Source organism: Cinclus cinclus, chromosome 4 (assembly GCF_963662255.1).
Source record: "Cinclus cinclus chromosome 4, bCinCin1.1, whole genome shotgun sequence".
Classification (NCBI taxonomy): Eukaryota; Metazoa; Chordata; class Aves; order Passeriformes; family Cinclidae; genus Cinclus; species Cinclus cinclus.
In genome coordinates, this window is record NC_085049.1 from 66356284 (window position 1) to 66379614 (window position 23331).

Genomic DNA, 23331 nt, shown 5'->3' on the forward strand with positions numbered 1-23331 from the left:
TGGGACGGCTCCAGCCTGGAACAGCCTCTCCCACCCGGAGAAAATGGAACAAGGATAATATTAAGGGAGGGAGTCGCTCCATTCTCAGCCCTAGGAACCCTGGAATTCCCAGCCCTAAAACTGGGATTGGGATTGGATTGATTTGTACCTACACTGGAGCCCATTGGGAAGGTGCAAATCTGTTCCAGGAGATCCCAGCAAAGCCAAAAAAAGCTCTGGGCAAAACAGGATTCGGGCGAGTTTAGAAATCTCTGCAATAAATTTTTATAAATATTCCCTATTTACAGCAAACGCTGGGAATGGGAGTGTGGGAAGGGAAGGAGGAGTCGGGGACACACTCAGAGCAGCTCTGGCTGCCACGGCCGGGATGCTCCTGCCTTGTCCCCAGTGTCCCCTCTGCCTCCATTCCATGGATCCAGCCCCTGGGACCTTCCTGCCTGTCCCCAATGCTGGGGGAAGAAACCCCCCACCTCCTTCCCTGAAGTCACAAGGATTTCCATTCCAAGGTCTCTCCTTGTCCATCTCATGGTGCACCCCTTGAGTCACAGCCTCAGCCAAACCCACGGGAAAGGTTCTGGCTCCCTTGGGAACTGGGGAATGGGGGTCAGCTCCTGTTCCTAAATTGGCCATAAATCCACTGCTTTGGCCCTGTGGAGCCTCCTGGGATCCCAACCAGGGAAACCCTAACCCAGGGAATTCCAAATACCAGCCCTCCCTCTGAGCCCAGCCCAGATTTAGGGGTGGATCCCAGCACTGTCCCCTGAGCAGTCTCGGTGTTCCCCACTATGGGCGGTCAAGAGAAGGGATGGACAATTTGAAGAGGGAAAATTTCATCAGGGATTTCTCTGGGACTGTCTGATATGAAATCCCTTTCCACTCCACAAACCCGAGATCCAGCAGGGGAATGTTTATATTTCAAGGGGGGGAATATTTTTCATTTAAATGCCATTAACTAATCAATTACTTGGAATTAAACATGAAATCCATTCTGTCAGAAAATCAGGGAATCCTTTTTTTGGTGCTTTTAAGCCCAATTTCTGTCCCACTCTGAGGCTGGAGTCTGGGATCCCTTTGGAGCAGACAGGAAATGGACACAGAATTCCCATTCCCTGCTCCACAGCCCCAAAGGGAACCCCGGGAGCTGAGCATTCCCAAAGGACATTTTCCTTCTGTTTCCTGGGATTCTGACAGGGTCCATTCCCATGCCCACATCCCCAGTCCAGGCAATCCCAGGGAAGGGGTCCTGGGGGTCCCAGGGACCAAATCCCATTGGGCTCTGCCCAGAGTTGGGAGTGCAGCTGGGGATCCAGGGAACACTGGGGATGAATAAACTGGGATTCTGGGATGGATGAACTGGGATGCAATAACTAGAATACTGGGATGCAGTGACCGGGACACAGGGATGGATGAACTGGGGTAGAGGGATGAACTGGGATACCGGGATGCACTAACTGGGATACTGGAATGCACTAACTGGGGTAAGGAGCTGTGAGGTGCAAGGAAGAGCACAGGGAACAGAATCCATTGCTGGGATTGGGGTGGATTTAAGGCACTGCAAACAGTGGGAATTGGGAATGGTTGTTATCTATAGGCTCAGGCATGGCACAATCCCTGTTCCCTGCCATCTGGGATGGATCCAAGCTGGAACGGGAGATGGCTCCTTCCACACTAAACCCAGGGCTTTGGGTTGCTTTGGAACTTCCAGTGGGGAAGGGAAGGGAAGGGAAGGGAAGGGAAGGGAAGGGAAGGGAAGGGAAGGGAAGGGAAGGGAAGGGAAGGGAAGGGAAGGGAAGGGAAGGGAAGGGAAGGGAAGGGAAAGATTGGGATTTTCCCCAAAGTCACTTTCCCAGATTCTGCCGTGGCCAGTCAGACACAGATTTGAGTTAGAACATGCCTGGGATGAAAAAGTAGCAGGGAAAGAGCTGAAGTGTCCATGCAAAGTCACTGCCAGGCGTGGGAATAGGGAGGTGAGAAGCAGGGAATGGCTGCAGGGATGTGGAAGTGCATGAGGGCCAGGGAACAGCTGCAAGGAGCATGAAACAGATGTGAGGATCAGGGAACTGCAAGGACCAAGGGATGAGTCCAAGGGCCAGGGAAGGACTCCAGGCAACTCACAGGAGGACATGGAAGGCACACAAGGATCACAGAACAGAGGAACTCCATGCCCAGCTCCAGGCTTTGGAGAGGACCAGCCAAATTTCCCTGTGGCAATCCCAGCACCCCAAGGGCCACTCGAGGTTCTCCAGGAAGTTTGGGAAAGCAGAGTGGGAGAAGCATTTCCATGGAGATGAGGTCTCCAAGGTTTGCTGTGCCTGTGGATAATTCCATCCCACGTTTGGATCCATGAGATCTGGCCAAGGGGATCCTCCAGCAGTGCCCTCACTGCCAAAGGCACCAAACCCACGCCCCGCAGGGGAATCCCTACAGCATTCCCAGAATTCCTATAAATTCTGCAAAACTACCTATGAGCATCAAAATTACAGGAGAAAGGATTTCTTCCTCATTTTCACCTGCCCAAGGAATTTGAAGGAATAGAAAATAGAAGGGAAGGCTCTGCCCTCCAGAAAAGCCCCAAATTCAGGAAGAGAGGAAAATTCCTCTCATCAAATACAAAAATACACTTTCCATGGGAATATCCCAGTGCTGGGAGAGGTGAGGACACCAGGGAATACCAGGAATTCTGTACAAATCCAGCTGGGAGCTGGGACACCACAAAGCCCTTCCTGGATGAGGTAAGAGAGGTTCAGGTGAGTGAAACCACGGGGGAGGAGCCAATTTTTCCATTTGTTTGTGCCCAAGTTCAGCCTTAAATACACCTGGAAAACTCCTGGAGCTTCCCACCATGGAGGGGAAAAGCCAGGATCAAAAATCTCATTCTCAGCCCAAAGCCAACAGTGTTCCTGATAAAGTCAGAAAGGTTATTCAGGGAAAACCAACAGGAACAGATCCAACCCATCTCCGAAAAGATCTCAGAATTGGGGAATGCTGAAGTTGGTCCAACTCTTCAAGGGCACCGTTCCTGCCACAGCCACACATCATTAATTAAAACAGGTAATTATTTATTAACACTGCCCCACTCCAGAGACTGTTCTGGACAGGGAATGCCTCAATCTCAAATCCAATCTCAGTAGAGCCAAGGGAAAAATCCTGACCCCGAATCCAAGGAAGAACAGTGCCAACAAAATCCCTCAATGCCAGGTGTCCATAGGTACAGCCCTGCAATCCACAGCCCATGCCAGGGGCACCCGAGGCACGGGCTGAGCACATGGAGCTCCCGGGAACCTCCAACCCTTCCCTGCCCCAAGGACACGGCTGGAATGCCAGGGTGGCACAGGCTGGGATTGCAGGGTGGCACAGAGCTGGGATTGCAGGGTGATAGAGGCTGGGATTGCAGGTTGGCACAGGCTTGGATTGCAGGGTGGCACACAGGAATTGCAGAGTGGGAGTACACCATGGATACCTTGGGTATACCCAGGATACACCCTGCACATACACCTGGAGACACCCTGAGCCCTTCACTAAGCACCACACTTTTTCTGATACATCAATTCTGATTTTTCCTATCAATTCCATTTTTTCCTGAACAACTCATTTTTTTCTGAAGAACTCATTTTTTTCCTATTGATCAATTCCCAGCACATGCAGTGGGGACAGGGAGGTCCCCTGAGGGGCTGGGATTTCCCCTGGCCCAGGGATGAGCTCCAAGGATTGCCACTGATAAATCAGGATTTTAATGGCAGCTCCCTGGCCAGGGTAGGAGAAACAACGCTGGGATGGCACTGAGAACAAGAAAGTGATTTAATTTATATTTCCTGTAGATATATTCTATGGTAACGTCCCTGCACTCTCACTCCAACCCTTGCACTGGAAATTTCAGAACTGGGATGTCCAAGCCCTTTGGAACAGATCCTGAGGCCAACACCGGGCTTTTTTTTTTTTTTTTCCTCCAATTGTTTTTCAATCCGTGCCCCCCAGGGTTTCCATTCCCTGCCCACCTGCAGCTCTCCAAAGAGACGTTCTTGATGAAAGCTCAGAATGAAACCTTGAGATTCCATCCCAGGGGCAGCAAAGCCTTGGGACACTTGGAGCATTTCCCTGGGATTTTGCTGAGGACACAGGATCCCAACAAACACCCGGGATTTTGCCTGCCGGACTACTCTGCCCCAAGAGGAGCAGGAATTCTGTTTTAGGGAATTTTCTGGCTGTGGAATTGCTGAGGGAATGACTGGGATATTCCCTGCTGGCTGCCCTTCCAGCTTCTCACCCCTGGGACATGCACAGAATTCTGAACGTGCCTCAGGATGCCCCTGGACTGAGGGGGCATGGAACCCCCCAGTCCACTCTGAGCCCCAGGAATGCTCAATCCCAGCCTCACCCACCCTAGGATCATAGCTCTCCCCACTGGGATTTGGGATTCAGAGCCCTCCAGCTCTGCTGCCCTCCCCCACTACGCACCACAGGACTGGGAAGGCGCACGTGATGTGACAATGGATGGGGACATCCAACAGGATTTTCCCATCCCCAAGGAGCCTGTTCTTCCCACCTCCCAGGCAGGCACAGATGTGCCACGAGCCAGGCATTACCTGGCACTGGCCAAAGGGATGAGGTTTAGTAACTGTGCCCAAGAGCCTCCTCCCTTCCCTTGCACTTCCCTCCCCTCCCATCCCAGAGTGGAGCAGCCAGCACAGTGGGACCACGGGATGTCACTGCACAGAACATTCCAGAACCATCCCCCAGGAACCTGCTCTTGCTAAATGCTTTTGGTCTTGATGCTGGAGCTGTACAGATAAACCCCAGCTCCCTGTGCTCTCAGTCCCCTCTTCCCAGGTTATCACAAGTGTGTGGATAAATACCTGTGGAGTGACACAGATCTGTGTCCACCCACACCCTGGGCACCCCCAGGGCAATCTCAGCCCCAGGACACCCTGTGGATATGGGGGATTCCAAGTGTGAGGCAGGAGGGAAATATGGAGCACAACTTGGGGAGAGCCTTTAAGGAGCCAAGCAGGGCCAGGGGAAGAGGGGACAGGGAATTCCATCCTCAAGAGCCAGGAGATGCTGCTCCAGCCCTGGGAAGCCCTTCACTGGAGGACAAGGAGAAGGAAAACCCCAAGGGGGACACTCCAAGCTCTCCACAGCCACTGTGCCTCTGCAGGGATGGGGACCTCTGCCTTGGAAGGATTTCCTTTTCCTGGTTTCCCCACAAAACCACTCTGGCAGCCTAAGCAGCAGGAGCTGGTTCTGGATCAGCCCCTGGCTGGAGGCAGGAACAAGCCCTGGGGAGATCCTCAATCCCAGCCCTGAAGCGATCATCCACAGGCACAGAACCCATGGAATTTCTGCATCTCCACAGGTCTGACCAAGCCCCAGTGATGTGTCTCAGCACTAAGTAATAAATTAACCCACTAACGAGCCCCCAGTAACGAGCTGTGTTCAGATCTGGATATGCCCAAGGATATTATTATTATAATTATTACTAATATAATTACCATTATTAAAGCTCTCACTGACACTCAGGGACTCGAAGCCAAAGCTGCAATTGCAGCGGAAGGCACAGACAGCCCTATCTTCTGGGAGCCAGCCTGGGTATTTTCACCCCATCCCTGCCCAGGTGGAAACACTGCTCCCAGAGAACTGCATCCCATGGGTGGGAGTCCTATCCTGTCCCTCAGGCCACGTGAGGGGACCCTGCTGTGACCCCAGTCTGCCCAAAGCACTGCTCTGACAGGAAAGATGACCTAGCTGTGCCTGCCAAGGACACTCTCCTTATCCCCTGATCCCACACAGATCTAGGCACAGTAGCCCCAGGCTGGAAAAGCACCCTGGCACCCCCTGGGATCCAGCCAGGCTGTACGAGCACACAGATCCTTCACTTTCAATGGAATCAGCTCTAGGGCCCCAATAATGCCCAAAGGGAAGATGATGTCCAGCAGAACTCTAGCACCAATCCTTGGAAAATTAAGACTTTAATGTGTCTCCAATCAGGACCTCGAAGCCACTGATCCTGTCTTGAGAGTCCTGGCTAGAGTGGGATTGATCCCTGAACACCAAGTGGGGGAAGCAAAGCACAAAGCAAGATTTTTTTTCCCCTCCCAGTGCAATTAACTTTAAATTATTAATTTTAAATTACATGGAGCAAGTGAAAACTTCCAGACCAAGAGCGCTGTGCCACCCGATTCCCAAGGAATTGGTACTGGGGGACAGCCCAGCCCTGCCAGCAGCATGCAAGTAGCACAGCCCCAGTGACCTCCGGGACCCTGGTAATCTCCAGTATCCCCGTTCTGGGATCCAGCCCCTTTTCCCTACAAGCAGAACCTGTGTGGGCACACAGGGCTGTGGGAAGGGCACCGCTGGAGCACGGAGCAGCCCCAGAGTAGGAACAGCTCCTTCCAGCCCTCACTGCCCTCCCAGCCTGGGGAAGGATTTCCCCGAGCACAGACCACGGCACAAGGAAAGCTATCAGGGAGCCACAGCCTGGCCAGGCAGCCTTGCTGGGAATGTGAGGTATTTGCCACCCTCAGCAATGCATCCCAAAGCATTCCTGCGTGCCAAGCTCCACCTTTTACTCCAAAGGGAAGATTTTCCAGGATTGCACATGCCAGGGGGTTCCAGCTCAGCTGCCCCAGGTGCAGTGAGCCTGGCACCAGCACGGCTTTCCCAGGAGCAGCCTGGGTACATCCCATATCCCACATCACACATCACATATCCCACATGCCACATCCCAGCACCAGGTGCTCCCCTTACGTGGCCCTGCTCCCCCATGTTCCCTGAGGGACCCAGCTGTGTCCCCTCCCCAGGCAGGCACAGCCACAGCCGTGTCCCTTCACACGCTGTCATCACCAGGTACAAAGTGCAAAAGTGTTGCTGTTCCTGCATCCATTAAAAACTTGAAAAATATAACAAAACAAACAGAAAAAGGATTTCCATCATCATTTGCAAATACATTAATTCAGTCTCCAAAGAACCAGCAAACCCCTGGTCACCTCCCTGTGGGCCAACACAGACGTTGGCAGGAGAAGCCACCTCTGAGCCAGCCCAGCTCCTGCCCTGGTCCTCACGAGTCCGTGGAGAATGCGGAGCAGGGCTGGAATGCAGGGACATCCCGTTCCCTGGGCCACAGCCTCACTCCCAGCTCTGGCCGGGGACAACCCCGGCCTGAGCCCTGCCAACCCAATCCAAGACCCCCCTGCTCCCTCCCATGGAAGTGTTGGCATTCCTCCTCTCCCGTGAAATGTTTCTGGTAAGGCTTTATTGCTCTACAAAGCGGTGCAAAGGCTGCCCAAGGACAGCTCCATCAGAACTTTGGTCGCACGGCTGCGGGATTTGTGCGCTGGCCCCGGCTGCCGCTGGACCTGCTACCTTCCCAAGAGAAGCTGAATACTGTGTGCAATAACACTGGGAAAACAGCACTGAACCCCAAATCCAAAACGAAAACCAGGGGCACAGGGAAGGGGACAACTCAAATCAGGCAGAAGGCTTGGGAAGAGCCCGTCATTCCCGTGAGGACTGAACTCAATGCTACATTTCGACAATGCCGAGTGTCTTTCCGAACGGATCGGTGCTGTTGGATCTGCGTGTCTGGTCCCGAACGCCAGCTCGCTCTCATCAATGCAGCATTTATTAAAAAATAAAATTAAAATGAAAAAAAAAAATAATAAAGAATTGACAAATTGCATCACCAGGGAGCAGCCTGGCCTGGCTCACACATGTCCCAGGGCAGCAGCAGCGGCATCAAGCGGGGCCGTTCAACGTGGCTTCAGCGCAAGACAAGGCCTCGTCACTCCTGTAGGGACACCGGGGAGCAGCCTTAGGGACATGGGGCACACCAGGACAGCTCCCAGAGCTGCCCTCACCCCTCCTGGAAACTGCCTTTCTGCTGCACATGAGCCCCTCCCTCTGGATGTGTTGTCTGCCCAGTGAAGCGCTCCCAGTTTCCTACGGAGAAACTCCCCCAGCCTCTCATGGAATATTCAGGGAAAATCAATGTGGAATCAGGGATTGTCTGGAGTGGGAAGGGACCTTAAAGCTATCTAGTTCCAATCCCTCCAAAGTGATCAGAGGGATGGGGCATCTCTGCTATGAGGGCAGGCTGAGACTTGGGCATGTTCAGCCAGGGAGAGCTCAGAAGCCCCTACCAGGGTCTGAAGGGGCTCCAGGAGAGCTGCAGAGGGACTGGGGATAAGGCATGGAGGGACAGGACACAGGGAATGGCTTCCACTGCCAGAGGACAGGGATGGATGGGATCTTGGGAATTGGGAATTCCTGGCTGGGCTGGAATTGCCAGAGCAGCTGTGGCTGCCCCTGGATCCCTGTCAGTGCCCAAGGCCAGGCTGGACATTGGGGCTGGGAGCACCTGGGACAGTGGGAGGTGTCCCTGCCATGGCAGGGGTGGCACTGGAGGGGCTCTGAGGTCCCTTCCCACCCAACCCATCCTAGGATTTGCCCTCACCTGTCTCTCGTGGCCGTCTCTGTGGCAGTTGTGACAGCAGTGGCCACTCTCTGGTGCCCATCAGTGTGCGCCGCCACGCTGTTCCGTGCTCGGGGGGTCCCAGATCCCATGGGAAGTGTCTCCACAGCCAATCCCTCCGACTCACTGCAGGACAAGGGACACGTTCATGGAGCTCAGCCCATGGGAAAAGCACACGCTTTCATACTGCAGTGGGGCTCCAATTCCAACAGGGACACAAAATTCCTCCTGCTCTTCTCACACTGGCCTGAAGATCCCATTGGGAATGAGAACTGGCAATAAACTGGGATTAAAACCAGCGGGCATCCCCTGGAGGCTCTGGTCCCAAACCCAAACAGAACACGTCCCTGAGGGAGGCATTCCCAATTCTTGCTGCCAATCCAGTCTGGAGTTCTCAAACTGCCATTCCCACTGCCACTGCTGGAATGACACAGCCTGCTCTGCTCCACAGGCTCTGCCCAAGGGGCCTCAGAAAATCCTGGATTTAGGGGCAGATGCTAAAATGCCATGGAGGAAAAACCCCAGGGGTTTCTATGTCCAGGATCCAAACATGCTGAAGGTGCTCCAGGGACAATGTCCCCTGTGAGGCACCAACAACCAAAGCTCCAGTCATGGAAAAAAAATGCAGGAACAAACCCTCCAGTCCCTTGTCTGGAATAAACCTATCCAAATTTCCAGCTGGAGAAGGGATTTCTGTGCACATCCCACTTTTTGGCTTCCAAGGCAGAGGATGAGCTGCCCCAGGAATGATTTTCCTCTCAGCTTTCATCCAGACCAATTCCTTCTCCCTATCTCCCAGAGCAAACCTCCCCAAAAGGGTGGGAAGGTGGAGATGGTTGAGCTGGAATCCTGTCACCGGCTCCAAGGGAGTTTTCATGGAATAAAATAATCCCAGTTGGATAATTCAACATGTGATGGAGATTGGAGACTGAGATTGTATTTTTGGAGCACTTCTCTTGAAAAAAAAAACAAACAAAAAAACAAATATAAAAATGAGGTGTAACGAGATCCAAACATTCCCTTTCCTCTAGGGTTTCCTCAGAAGTACCAAAAATACACCTTGGAGAGACACAGCATTCCCAGGAATGTCACTGGAAAATCACCTCCTACACAAAAAAACTTCTGGAGCTCAACATTTCCATGGCTCCAAGAGAAACTTCTGAAACTCAACCCCTGAAGTTTCCAGGGCAGGAGGATTCCAGAGCTACCTGAGCACCCATGGGGGCTCGGGAACTTCTCTGCTATCCCCAAGCTCCTGGAAAATCCCAGCTGGACACACAGGGCCACACCCAGGGGTGACACAATGTGAACAAGAGTTTGTGTGGGATATCCTGTTGTCCCTTGGACAGTCCAGCATGGGACCCCAAACCTCTCTGGGCAGCTGAATCCATACTGGGAAGCTGAGAGCAATTCCTGAGCTGCATCTCCTGGCTTAAGGATTTCTCTGGGCAGCTGGGATGGGGCTCACAGAGGGTGGAACATCTGGAGGATCTGCTGGGCTGCAACATCTGGTTCTCCATGGAATCCACAGAGGCCTTGGGCAGTTCCAAGGAGAATTAGAGATGTCTGTGTGGATTCCAGGAGCACAAGGGGAAGGAAAACCTTTTCCTACAGCAACAGGAATGGGATTTGGTGCAGGTTTTGAGGAAGTGCTTGGAGAGAGTCACAACCCACAGAGTGACTTCAAAATATTCCTTATTTCTCTGAATTATTAAGGAATGTGGATATTCCCACTGTGGGCAGAGTGGTCTGGGGGAGCTGAGGACACTGGGAAGGCTCTGGATGCTGATTCCCACTGGGAGCCCGGGCCTGCAGCAGCTCCAGCCCCAGCTGTGGCACTGCTCCTGTCCTCCCACAGCTTGGCCTTGGATCTCTGGCCACGGACACGGCTGTCGAGAGCCACGGACACCCATAAGGGAAGGCCCTGATTGCTCTGGGATCTCCTCTCTTTTGCCACAATGGAATCAGCTCTGGAGAAGGATGGGTGGGCAAAAGCATGCAGGTTTGGGAAGCTTTATCCCTATGGAATAGGGATAAAGTGGTACAGACACCTGTCTGGAGAGGGAAACATTCCCGATGTGCCCAGCAGGAACAAACACTTCCCTCCTGCCAGGAAAGCACAGCAAGAGGTGAGAACATCTCAAAGAGCAGGAACAGCAACAGCTGGGTTAGGTGGGGTACTGGGAAAGGCTCTTCCCCCAGAGGGGAAGGGGCACAGCTCCAGTGCCCCAGGAATGCCTGCACAATGCTGGGGGTGTCAGGCTGTCCTGGGTAGCTGGACCAATGACCCTGTGAGTCCAGCCCAGGACATTCCCTGATCCTACTGGAACCCAGCCAGCCCCAGGCAAGGTCCTGCTCTGCCCACACCATGATTCAGGGGACAAAAAGCACCTGGAGCACAGCTTGGGGCAGATCCAATGGATCCAGTTCCACACAATCCACGAGAAGGAGAGACTACTTTCAGCACAGCTGGAACTGCTGCACCCGCCCTCACCTTCTGCTTCCCACTAAGACACAGCCAGGCCTTCCCAGGCACACAGAATGCATTTATCAAAATCAACGCATTTATCAAAATCAACGCATTTATGAGATGTAATGCATTTATCAGAATGAGCTGCCTCCAACCAGACTCTGGGATAACTCCTGCCCTAATTACAGGGAATTCTGCAATGCCATTGGTTTCCCAGCCCTCCGGGCCCCAGGAGCTGCTGCTGGCTGAACACACCTAGGTATGACCCCAAACAGATCCCAGATCATGGACAGAGATCTCCTGTGACACTGGAGTGGCCCAAGGTATAGGGACAGAGTTGCTCCTGTGACACTGGAGTGGCCCAAAGGAGCCCCTACCCTTCCTTAGAATAATCCTGTGCTAAATATGTCCCTCAGCACCTCCATGCCACGCCAGGGACAGGACAGGCTCCCAGGGGACACCGGGACATGGAGCCCACAGGAGAGGGGACACTGGAACCACACTGGGCCATCCCAGCTGACAGAGATCCCCTCCCACCTGGTGGAAGCTGCTCTGTCCTTGCCGGGCTCCTGTGCCGTGGATTCCGTGGCAGCCTTGGCCTTGTTGTCGTCGTCATCATCACTCTCGGAGCTGCCCGAGGAGCTGCTGTCCGAGGCCACCAGGGGCGCCTTCCGTGTCCCACACGCGTTCCACACACAGGCAGAGGCAGCGCTGGCTGGGGGAGGAACAGCCCGCACTGGAACCTCGGGATAGCTCCCTGGAACAGCCCGAGGGCTCCAACAGGGCCTGCAGCCACTGCAGATGGTCTGGGAATCATAGGATGGGCTGGGTGGGAAAGAGCTTGAAGCCCACCCTGTGCCACCACGGGCAGGGACACCTTCCACTAGCCCAGAGTGCTCCAAACCCTGTCCAGCCTGGCCTGGGACACTGCAGGGATAAATGAAGTGTCCCTGTGATATCAGCTCCAACTTACTGCAGCTCCATCCCTTCCCTCTTGACACTGTCCCAGCAAACCCTCGGGATTTCTTCACTGATCCCGCAGGGAACCTTCAGGGCAGGGTTGCCCTGCCCAAGGTGCTCCATGCAGAGTTCTCAGGAGCTGAGAGCAGCCTGTGTACGGCTCTGTGATACTCACAGTTCTTGTCCTGGCCCTGTGCCTGGCTCCCGTCGGTGCCGCCTCTCTCGGTGTCCACGGGGGAGCTACAGCGAGGGCCGGACTCGGAGCTGGGGAGGGAAGAGCCCTGAGCATGGAGCCAGGATTGCTCCAGGAGCAGTCACTGGCCCTGCTCTTCCTTTCATCAATGTGCTGAATTTCTCTGAGCCTTATTTGCCATTTTTCTACCCCAGTGAGGACACAGAAAACGGGGCTGTGTCCCAGCCCCAGTCAGGAGCACTGGGAAGCAGCAGGAAGCACGAAGGAGCCCTGATCCAGAATCATCAGACAATATTAAACAGTAAAAAAGGGAAGAAGAAAGGATTACAACGAGGCATTCTATCGGAACATATCCCAAATATTCCCCCACTGCCAAGCCCCAAGGGAGCTGGAATTCCGTGGCTCTTACCAGCAGAAAGGCTGGAAGTCTGTGAACTTGGCCCAGCCCTTCTCCTCTGGGGCGTTGCTCTGCGGGGTGGCCGAGTCCCACACGCTGGAGCCCACGTCCATGGCCACGGGTGGCGTGGGGTTCGCGGGCTCAAACACAGCTGTCCAGCCAGTCCCTGTGGACAGCACAGCCTGGGGTGCCAGCCCAGCCTCAGCCAGCCAGCAACACTGCAGGGATCCCAGGGACAGACCAGGGACATCCTAGGGACACAGCAACTCAGCCCAGTAACACCCCAGGGATCCCAGGGACATCCCAAGGACATCCTAGGGACACAGCAACTCAGCCCAGCAACACCCCAGGGATCCCAGGGACAACCTAGGGACATCCTAGGGACACAGCCACCCAGCCCAGCAACACCCCAGGGACACAGCAACTCAAACCAGGGACATCCTAGGGACACAGCAACCCAGCCCAGCAACACCCCATGGATCCCAGGGACATCCTAGGGACACAGCCACCCAGCCCAGCAACACCCCAGGGACACAGCACCCCAGCCCAGCAACACCCCAGGGATCCCAGAGACATCCTAGGGACACAGCCACCCAGCCCAGCAACACCCCAGGGACACAGCAACTCAACCCAACAACATCCCAGGGATACAGCAACCCAGCCTAGCAACACCCCAGGCATCCCAGGAACAGACCAGCCCTGGGATCTCTGGGACCTGTTCCCTGAGACAGTCCCTGTGGGGCTGCCTGACACAAGGGCTGTTCTGAGGCAGTTCCCAGAGACTCCAGAGGCACAAAGTGAGCCCTGATGTTGCCATTTCCCCCTGGCCAGGAGGAGCTGGGGACTCTGGGGCAGCTGGCAGGGTGTGAGTGCTGCTATGCAGACCCTGCAGATCCCACGATGTGCTCTCCAGAGCCGGTACCTTGGGAGGAGTCTGACTCTTTCCGCTCCGGGGTGCCGCCCTTGTGCAGGGATGGGAGCGGCTGCTGCTCCTCTTCCTCTTCCGAGTCCACACTGCCGTCGTGGTCCCCGTTCTCCAGGTCACTTTTGGAGCTCTCCGACGCCTGTGTTGTTCCAAACCTGAACGGGAACTGGGAATGAGCCATGCCCGCATCCCGCAGTTCCTCCTCCCTGTCCCTGGGGAGACAGCCCAGAGCCTTTTCCAGGGCTGTTTCCCCCAAAATATTTCCCCCAGTTGCTCAGGGCAATTGTGACTGCTTCGAGAGACTCCCCCAGATTCCCGAGGGCTTTGGTGTCAGAATTCCCTGGGGGTGCAGGGCAGAGTCAGGGCTGGGGACACCACACAAACCAGTGCCCAGCGAGGGGCTGGACACTGGTGTGGAGCCCACCCTGTGCCCGGCCAGGACCTGAGGCTGTTGGTGCTTGGCAAGGACACAGCGAGGTCTTGGATATTTTCCCTATTTCCTTTGATCACATTTCAGATTGAGAATTATGGAAATTACTTTATTTAATGAGTGGCTCTGTCAAAGGGATGAAAAATTATTTCAAAGCCTGAGATGGCCCCAGGAAGCCTCCTGTCCTCGTTTTTTTGATTTGAATATTCTGAGAAAGAATTTTCTGCCCACTCCCCTCAGTCTCACCTCCTCTTCCTCCTCCTCCTCTCCAAGGATGAAGGAAGAAGCAAATTTTACACTAAGGGTGGGGGGTTCAACGTGTTTGATAGAAGACTCATTAATTAGGTGTTCCCATTGTTAACGAATTCCCTCAAACTGATCTGTCTCCAGCTTAGGACAACCTCCAGCACATGTGGCAGGGAAAACACTTGGGTTTGCATCAGATAAAACCACACAGCCCCCAAATGACACAAAACCCAAGGAATCCCACCTGGCCTGGACTGAAATGTGTTCCCAGCACGAGGGGGAAGATCAGGGTTCTGCTTTCACCTTACCGTGTCCTGGACTTGACTTGGGCTGCGTAGGAGATCGCCTTCTCCTCCCAGATATCCTCCTCCTCCTCATTGTCATCGAACTGCTGGATGCGCTCATTGCAGCAGGCCTCAAACAGGGAGGCGTTGGGCTGCAGGACCAAAGGGAAATCACATTCCAGAGGTTCCCTGGGGACACTCCTCTAAGACCAAGGCTCAGGGCTGACCAAATCCAGCTTTGCTCAGGAGCTGGGGTCACTGCAGTCCGGCTGCTGCTTTGCTTTGTGGCAATAAACCAGGGAAAGTTAGGAACAGCCAGGCAAGGTTTAGATCCATGAGAAATCCATCTCTGCCTATGCTTCCCTAATCTGCGTCTGAAAAGATGAGGGAAAGCTGGGAGAGCTGGGAGTGTTCATGTAGAGAAGAGAGGAATACAGAGAGACCTGAGCCCCTACCAGGGCCTGAAGGGGCTCCAGGAGAGGGACTGGGGACAAGGCATGCAGGGACAAGACACAGGGAATGGCTTCCCACTGCCAGAGGGCAGGGATGGAGGGGATCTTGGGAATTTGGAATTCCTGGCTGGGCTGGAATTGCCAGAGCAGCTGTGGTTGCTCTGGATCCCTGTCAGTGCCCAAGGCCAGACTGGACACTGAGGCTGGGAGCACCTGGGACAGTGGGAGGTGTCCCTGCCACAGCAGGGGTGGCACTGGAGGGGCTTTGGGGTCCCTTCCCACCCAGACCATTCCAGGATTCCATGATTCTAGGAAAAGACCAGCTCTGCAGGGAGGAAGGAAGATTCCCACTGTGCCAAGGCTGCTGTTTCAGAGGGAACGTTTCCCAGGAAGAGCCCCTGAGAGGCCAAGCAGTGCCCTCAGACTCCCTCAGGTCCCCCTGCACTGCCCAACCACCCCCCAAAGCTTTGTTCCGTCAGAATGCAAGCAGGACCTTTCCAGAACCACATTTATTCCAGCACTATCCCAGATCCCCACTCACGCTGTCGTCATCAGCATCGATGTTGAAGTTGATCTCGGCGATGCGGTCAAAGGGAGCGCTGGGAGGAGGGAGGAGGGAGGGAAGAACCTCAGGGATGGCTCCCAGGAGCTTCCCAAAGGGAGAGCAGCAGGGCCAAAGCCACTCCTGGGCTACGATTCCTGCACAGCCATTCCTGCCCTCGGGCACTGTGTCCCCTCCCTGAGGGAAGGGCAATTCCAGCCTGAACATTCCCTGCCCATGGCAGGGGGTGACTGGAGGGGATTCCTGGGCTCTGCTCCCAGAGAATAAGGACAGAGCAGAGGGAATGGCCTCAGGCTGGGCCAGGGGAGGCTCAGGGTGGACAGCAGCAGGAATTCCCCCATGGAAAGTGTGGTCAGGGATTGGAGCTGCCCAGGGAGGTTTGGAGTGTCCATCCCTGGAGGTAGCACTGAGTGCTCTGGGCTGGATCAGGCAGAGACTGGATTGGAAGGTCTGGGAGGGCTTTTCCAGCCTCAGGGATCCCAGGATTCTGAGAATCTCAGTGCAGGAGGGCTCAAAGGCCGAGGTGAGGCTGTGCTGTGAATATCCCAGGATGTGAGTATCTCCCAGGATGACCCAATTCTCAGTCCAAGCCAGAGGAGCCCCTGGTGGGAACAGCAGAGGGTGCTGCAGGCACAGAAATTTCCAATTCCCAGAGTTTGGATCCAGGAAGAGTTCACTGACCCTACTCATGGATCTATAGCTTTTCCAGCGTCATTTTCTTTGGAAGACTGCAGTTCAACACTCCTGCAATCCCAGGGATACTGACACATGACTGATACTCCCTAAATATTCCAAATCCCTTCCAGGCCAGTGTCCAAAAGCTGGCAAGGAGCAGCACTCCCAGAGTATTTCAGGTTTTGAAAGCCATTATCCTTTTCCAAGCACAAAACAGAGCCCTAACATCCCAGGTAGATTCTTTTTCCAGGTTCCTGCTCATTTTACATGGGGCACTAGGCTCCTGGGGCAGCTCCTCAGGGATTTAACTCCATCCTGCCCCTCGCTCACATGGGGTTGTATTTGCCAGCAGTGAGAGGTCCATTTTATTTATTTATGTTAATTTATGTGTAGAATTGAATAATTTTTGTTCAACTCTGATTGTATGCTGGATCTTTTTTGCCTTATCAAGTTTCTGACATCTCTGAGGCTCAAGAAAAACTCTGGATAGGAAAGGCAGAGGTGCTGCCTTGGATCCCAAGGAATTTCTGGGATGGAGACAAACCCAGGAGCACTGGGATCCCCTGGAGTGCTGCTCTGTCCATAACTGGTCCCAGTTTCAGGACTGTTATGGCCACTGGGATAATCCCAGTGCCAGGTACATTTCTAAGGAGAGAGGATGAGCTGCAGATTTAATGGGATTAAAGGAATTCAGTAAAAGCAGTGAATTCTGTGCACTGGATTCAGCAAGCTGTGTAACACTGAAACCCCTTCCCCGTCTCCCTGAACTGCCACTGCTCCTGATTATCCCTGCTCCCCCTTCCCCAGGAGGGGGAAAATGGCTGCATTTTCCATGGACTCCATCAGAGCACCGTCCCTTCACTCCTCATTCCAAAAATGATTTAATTCCTTGGAAAAGATCTGTTTAACTGTCCAGAGTTTGCTCTCATTTAAACTCATTCCAGACCAGGGCTGGACAACAGTTGCCTGCTTTATTTCCAATATGCCTCTTTAAAATGAAGGAATACTTTTCCTTGCTTCTCCACCTGGCTCTGGAGATCGGGCTGGGCTCCTGGAAAACAAGGAGCTGTTTCCAACCTGAGGAGGGATAACGAGGCTCATTTGTAAACCTGAAGCAGAGGGAGGATGGGATGCAAAGAGGCTGAAATGCCCAACACCCCCAGACTCACTTGGTGCCATCCCCAAATATGCCCAGACTCACTTGATGTTGTCATCCTGGTCTGCAAACTCCTCATCATTGAAGCCAAACTGATCCACGAAATTGGCTGTCATCTGCTGGATCTGGTACTCGGAGAAGGCCTGGGAAGGATCCCAAAAAATCCATCATGAGGGTGTCCAGAGACATTCCAGAAACACCCAGCAGAGCTGCATGGAAACAGCACCTCCAAGAAAGCATTAAAATCCCAGGGAGTGTGTGAAATCCTCATTCCATCCCTTCAGAGTACAGTCACACAGAGTTCTGGGATTCCCTCCCCAACGCCTCCTGCACTGCTCCCAGGTAGATCCCAGGCCATGGACTGCTCTGGGAAAGCCTGAAGGAGCTGAGCACACAGACTGGGAACAGAGTTCAGGAAGCTGCTCTACACCAGGATGGACCAAAGGTAATGGGAGCAGTGAGTTTCCTGGGAATAGTGAGGATGTTCCCAACTCACCTGTTGGAGAGTAAGCTCGTTGGGAAAAGCACTTTCAATGTCCTCATCCTCGCTGGAGGAGTGCAGGTGGTGGGTGCTCACCTGGGGAAGCACAAACCAGTCAGGGAACCAGGGAGAGCTGGACAAGCTCTGATGTTTCAGTTCCACCAAAGTCCTGCCCAGGCAGGAGCTGCCCCAAGGAATCCCAGCTCAGCACCAGGGATCAGCTCAGCTAAAGGACAGTTACGGAATATGTTTATGGAAATGCTTTCCACTCTGCCTTGGAGTGTTCTTCAGCAAAACAAGGTGAATGAGAAAAACCAGGAACATCCCTTTAGTCTGTTAGGGGGAGCCCAGCAGGCACTGGTGCGACCAACTCACCAAATCCACCGTGTTTCTCCGGTTCGTCTCCGTCAGCGTCTCCTCCACAAAACTCTCCCACCTGCCCCTGCAGTCCTCTGGCAGCTCTGGAAGGACAGGGACACAGAAACAATGGGATCTGGGTGTTCTTAGCTAGGTGAACTCCCTGGGGGACTCACCTGGGCTAAGCACCCACAGCTTCCCTCACCTTGCTGGGAACAACCCTGAGCAGGGCTCCAGCTGTGCTTGGGTCTTCCCTTTTGTCCTGGGGACTGGGGGGACCCTTCCCTCCCATCCCAGCACAACAAGCGCAGCTGGGAGCCCAAAGGTGAGCAGAACTTGAGGGTTGAGGAAAGGAAATGGAGAAATAATAAAAGGAGAGAAGAGCAGAAGACTGTGCCCCCTCACTGTCCAGCTGTGCCCCCTCCCAGCCAGGCAGGGGCTGAGCAGTGGGGATGGAAAATGTGGAAAGTGAAAAACCTTCCTTCCTCCCACCCAAACCCACGGGACAAAACCAGTTCTCCAAATGGATCCAGTGAGGGCAGGATGGACACAACCTGGCAATGGGAATATCCCTGATGAGCACATCTGGAGCCTCTTGGGACATTTAAACTCTTTCCTCAGAGAGGTGTCATGGAGTCATGGAATGGTTTGGGTGATAAAGAGCCTCAATGTCCATCTGGTGCCACCCCTGCCATGGCAGGGACACCTCCTACTGCCCAATCTTAACCTCACTGTGTGAAAACCAAGAGCAGCCAAATGGGGTCTCACCATACTTTAAATGATAGGACACTGTGGGATTTCCCTAGGAATACTTTCCAATGGGAAAGGATTGTGAGGAAACACCTGAAGTGAGTCCTCCCAGGAGTTATTTTTCCCTGGAGAGCAGTGAGGGAGAGCTGAAGGAGGAGAAAGATGAGAAGGCTGAGGAGGAGGAGCAGACAGTACCTTTGATGAAGTCACTGATCTGGGCCTGCATGGGCCCCTTCTCCATGTTATGCACCACGGCATTGGCGATGCGGGTCAGGTGCCCCATGTTCCCTCTCCTCCTGCCGCCTTCTGCCCTGGAACAGAGAGCAACCACTACCCATGGAGCCAGGACACCTGTGGAGCTGGGAGGGGGACACCCATGGAACCAGGACACCCATGGAGCTGAGACACCTATGGAGCCAGGACAGGACACCCACAGAGCTGACATGGCATACCCACAGAGCCTGGACAGAGCCCTAGGAATGGCCACAGCACTCCTGCCCCACACATCCCAGAGTTCCCTGCAGAACCCCAGCAGGGATGAACCCTGCTCTGGCAGGATGGGATGAGCTTGTCCCCAGCACAGGGACCCTCCCCCCTTTTTTGCCTTGTTTTGGGATCCCTCCTCTCACTCAGGTAATGTGGGAGGGGCTCCAAACAAGGAGTTAAAAATGGAAAAGATGCAGGAATAAATAATCTGATTGTAATTCCCAGGGAAGAGAACTCCCAGAGTTCAGGATCTACAGCACAGCTAGTGGCAGAGCTGGAGGGTGGGACTGGGACTGCAGCAGTGACCCCCCCAGAACACTGCCATCCTCCTGTGGATTCCACTGGGATAAAACCAGATCCAAACATGGAGCCCAAGCAGCCCAAAATCCCTTCATTGGCTCCTCACTGCTTCCCTTCCTGGAGAGTGAAGCTGTCCTCAAAACCAGCTCAGGGAATCCTGGAATGGTTGTGTGGGAAGGGACCCCAAAGCCCCTCCAGTGCCACCCCTGCCATGGCAGGGACACCTCCCACTGTCCCAGGTGCTCCCAGCCCCAATGTCCAGCCTTGGACATTCCTGTGATCCAGGCAGCCCTTGCTGGTCTCCATCTGCCCACCGAGAGCAGCCAAGGACCTTTCTGAAAACTCCACCTTCCCAAAGCCCCAGCTGAGATTCCTCTGCTTAAATATCTATTTTTTTCCCTTCCATTCAGATTCTTTCCAGTGTGGTGGTGACTGGAACTCTCTGGCAGGAAATAGGGATGAGCTCTGGCTCCTTTTTGGCTTCAACTCCCAAGCAGCACCTAGGGATATTTTTGGTCCTACAGAACTGGGCAATGAAATGCCCAGCAAAATTCCTGATGTGGACAAGGGGGTACAAAAAGGACCAAAAACCCAAAAAACCCAAACCAAACCAACAGAAAAAACGTAATCCAGACATCAACCCACCAATTATGGCCTAAACAATTCCAGTGGAGCTCCAAAGCCCTTGGAAGCCACCAGGAGCTCAAAATAGAAAGGGAGGACCAAACACTGAGCTGGACACAGAAACCGAATCTTCTGGAATATTTCCACTTTAATGCTTTAGTTATTTTAAAATATTTACATCTTAGCAGCCCAGTCAGCACAAAATCCAAGGGATTTATAGAGCTAAAATAAGAAATCCAGGGCACAAATGCTTGGCCACCCCAACTTCCAACAGTTTTCTACTCCAGGGAGAATAAAACTGTGCATTTAAACAAAAAGAATGAAAAAAGTGAATATTCCATGGGATTCCCAGAGAAAGCAGGAAAGCAGCAGGCTGAGTGTTTGGGATAAGATGTTGGAATCATCCATAAAACCCATCACACCTTCAAATGCTGTCTATTTGGGAATTCAGCTTGTCAGCATGCAAACACCCTCCCCCACCCTGCCCAGCTCCAAATCCCAACCAAAATCCAAGTCTGTTTGGACACCATTAAATTGGGAATTCTCCAAGATTATTCCAAAGTCAGTGTGCAGCCCCAGGGCCAGCAATTCCTTACTGGATTTTGTCATTGGCTTCCCAGGCATCCAATATCCTCTGCACCAGGCAGCACTTCTGGAACAGCTGGGGGAAAAAGGAAAATATTCAGAATTTCCCAAAGGAGAACCGTGGATTCCCCTGCTCCTTCCCTCATTCAAACCTCAGCCCTTCGCTTGCCCAAGAGACCCAATTTCTTCCTGGGTATTTCCCAGAGGATCCCAGGGGAGCAGCAGCACCTGAAGCATTCCCAGGCTGCTCCCAGCAGCAGCAATTAAAGCAACTAACAGCAATTAAACCACCACACTGAGACCTGGCCACTAACAGCTGCAATGTTCTTGGCTGGCTTTTTTTGTCCAAAATTTATAGTAAATTTTAGTAAAAAAAAAAAAAAAAAAAAAAGGAATTTTAGTAAGAAATAGGGATAATTTTAGTAAACACCAAGGGATTCAGAGCCATTAAATGAGTGGAGTTTGAATGGGATGCTGCAAATAGAGGCAAAAAAGCAACCACAGCTCCACGGGAACCACTATACATGATAATGAATAATAATAAAAGCCCACTAAAATTATAATAAATAATAAAACCCCCTAAAATTTTAATAAATAACAACAAAACACACCAAAATAGATAATAGATCATAAAATACAAAAATAATGATACCACTAAAATAGACAAGTAATGATAAAACCCACTAAAATTGTAATAAATAATAATAAACCCTCTAAAATACATAATAAATTATAAAATATAAAAAATAAAAGCCCACTAATAATAGATAATAACACCCATTAAAATTCTAATCAATAATAATAAACCCCACTATAAATTATAATAAATACTAATAAAGCCTATTAAAATAGCTAACAAATCAGACTAAAACCCACTAAAAATTGATAATAAACAATAAAAAATCACTGTAAAAAGGCAAGAAATGCTAACAACGCCATCTAATAAGCAGTAAGAAGAAATGCACTGCTCTGGAGCAGAGAGCCCTAGTGACCCCAGCCCATGCTAGCTCTCACGTGGGTGACCATGACGTTCTCGGTGGCTCCGGCCGGGGCCTCTGATGGCTCCGATGGCACTGGGGGCTCTGGAGCCATGCTCCCGCTCAGAGCCTCCTCTTTGCTGTCCTGTTCCCCTGGGATGGGCTTCCCCTCGTGCACTGAGTGGGACAGGATGGCTGCTATGGATAGCTCCACTTGGAAATGCAAAAAGTTATTCCACGTGTATTTAAAAAATAAATCCTGTAGGAGAAAGGAGAGACGCAGGAGTTTATTTGGGATGGAATTTGCTGGTTTTAATGATCAGTGACATCAGAGATTCTTAACCCAACTCAACCCATGCCAGGATCCTGGGACTCTGGGATATTCAGTTGTTGCCCAAGTTGTTGTGTGCTCAGCAGCTCCACTCAAACAGTTTTCCTGATACACGCCAGCACCCACTGCTGCTTGGGCTCTGCATTCCCAGGGGGCTCAGTCTGTCAGGAAATCAGTGAATATTCCCAGTAAACGGAGCACTTGGGAATCCTCTCACACACACAGCACTCGCAGCATACACACACTGAGGAAAACAACTGAACTCTGCTGGGGCTCAATGAATCCTAAGAGAAACAGGAACTATATCATTGCTAAGGATGGAATTTATTCTCTTAAGGCTGCCCAGGTTCTGGGAAGCCTTTTCCAGCCTCAGGGATCCTGGGAGAAAATTCATCTCTCAGCATTCCAGGAGCTGACACACAGAGCACAGACTGTTTCACACTTTCTCCACTGAACTGACATGGAATTAATTGGAAATGTGAGGCTCAGTCCAAAACCCCAAACAGCTCGACCGGAATCACAAAAGCTCCTCAAGGGATCTGGGGCAACAAGGGAAATACCAGGACTCTGTCCCCCTGGTACAAACCCTGCACAGAACAGATACCAGGCGGAACCCCCCCGTTCCCTGGGGATACTCACAAGTAACAAGTCCATGGTGCCGAGCCTGCAGAGCTCCTGGTTGATGCTGGGGGTGTTGGTGTGCAGCAGTGCCGCGATCAGCCGCGAGCCGTGCAGCCGCGCATTCCCCAGCGGCTCCTCCAGCACCCCCAGCGTGGTCAGGATCGCCGGTTTCTGAAGGGCAGGGGGGCCAGTCAGGGAGGGACAATGTTCCCACAGAACCCAGAGGGTTCTCCCTTCCATGGTGCCCACAGAAGAGCCTTGGCCATGAATTCAACCAGAGGGAAGAACTTTCCATGGGGGGTAGAGCCCTGGAACCACTGCCCAGGGAGAGCCCGAATCCCCCACACTGCAGACATCCCAAACCCGGCTGGACGTGTCCCTGTGTCACCTGCTCCAGGTGACCCTGCCCTGCACGACTTGCACTGGATGATCCCTAACAAGCCCAGCTGTCCTGGGATTCTGGGATTTAACAGAACTGCTCATTTCGGCAATGTTCGCAGCATAACCTTCCCAAGTGGATGGTTCTGGGACCACTACGAGATCTGACTTCCAAATCGGAAGATTAAAATCTAACTACCCACTGAAAGTTCCTTTCTATCCAT

The 23331-nt window shown here is 52.8% G+C and overlaps 1 protein-coding gene across 4 annotated transcripts in view; it reads right to left on the reverse strand.

Moving 5' to 3' along the window:
* Nucleotides 1-7222: 7222 nt before the first annotated feature.
* The window catches only part of PPP6R2 (protein phosphatase 6 regulatory subunit 2), a 52589-nt gene continuing 36480 nt past the window's right edge, over nt 7223-23331 (reverse strand). The window contains exons 10-24 of one of the 4 annotated variants that reach the window (XM_062492419.1): nt 22748-22900; nt 21815-22036; nt 20812-20876; nt 19001-19116; nt 18074-18159; nt 17714-17794; nt 17263-17360; nt 15366-15423; nt 14397-14524; nt 13410-13567; nt 12500-12653; nt 12073-12161; nt 11475-11648; nt 8450-8593; nt 7223-7783 (exon numbers count right to left, since the gene is read on the reverse strand). In XM_062492419.1, the coding sequence (XP_062348403.1) occupies nt 7746-7783; nt 8450-8593; nt 11475-11648; nt 12073-12161; nt 12500-12653; nt 13410-13567; nt 14397-14524; nt 15366-15423; nt 17263-17360; nt 17714-17794; nt 18074-18159; nt 19001-19116; nt 20812-20876; nt 21815-22036; nt 22748-22900 (1764 nt within the window). In that variant the 3' untranslated portion in view covers nt 7223-7745. Of the gene's footprint in view, nt 7784-8449; nt 8594-11474; nt 11653-12072; nt 12162-12499; nt 12654-13409; nt 13568-14396; nt 14653-15365; nt 15424-17262; nt 17361-17713; nt 17795-18073; nt 18160-19000; nt 19117-20811; nt 20877-21814; nt 22037-22747; nt 22901-23331 lie in introns of those variants that run through there. The other 3 variants (XM_062492418.1, XM_062492417.1, XR_009933181.1) reach the window with 3 other exon arrangements.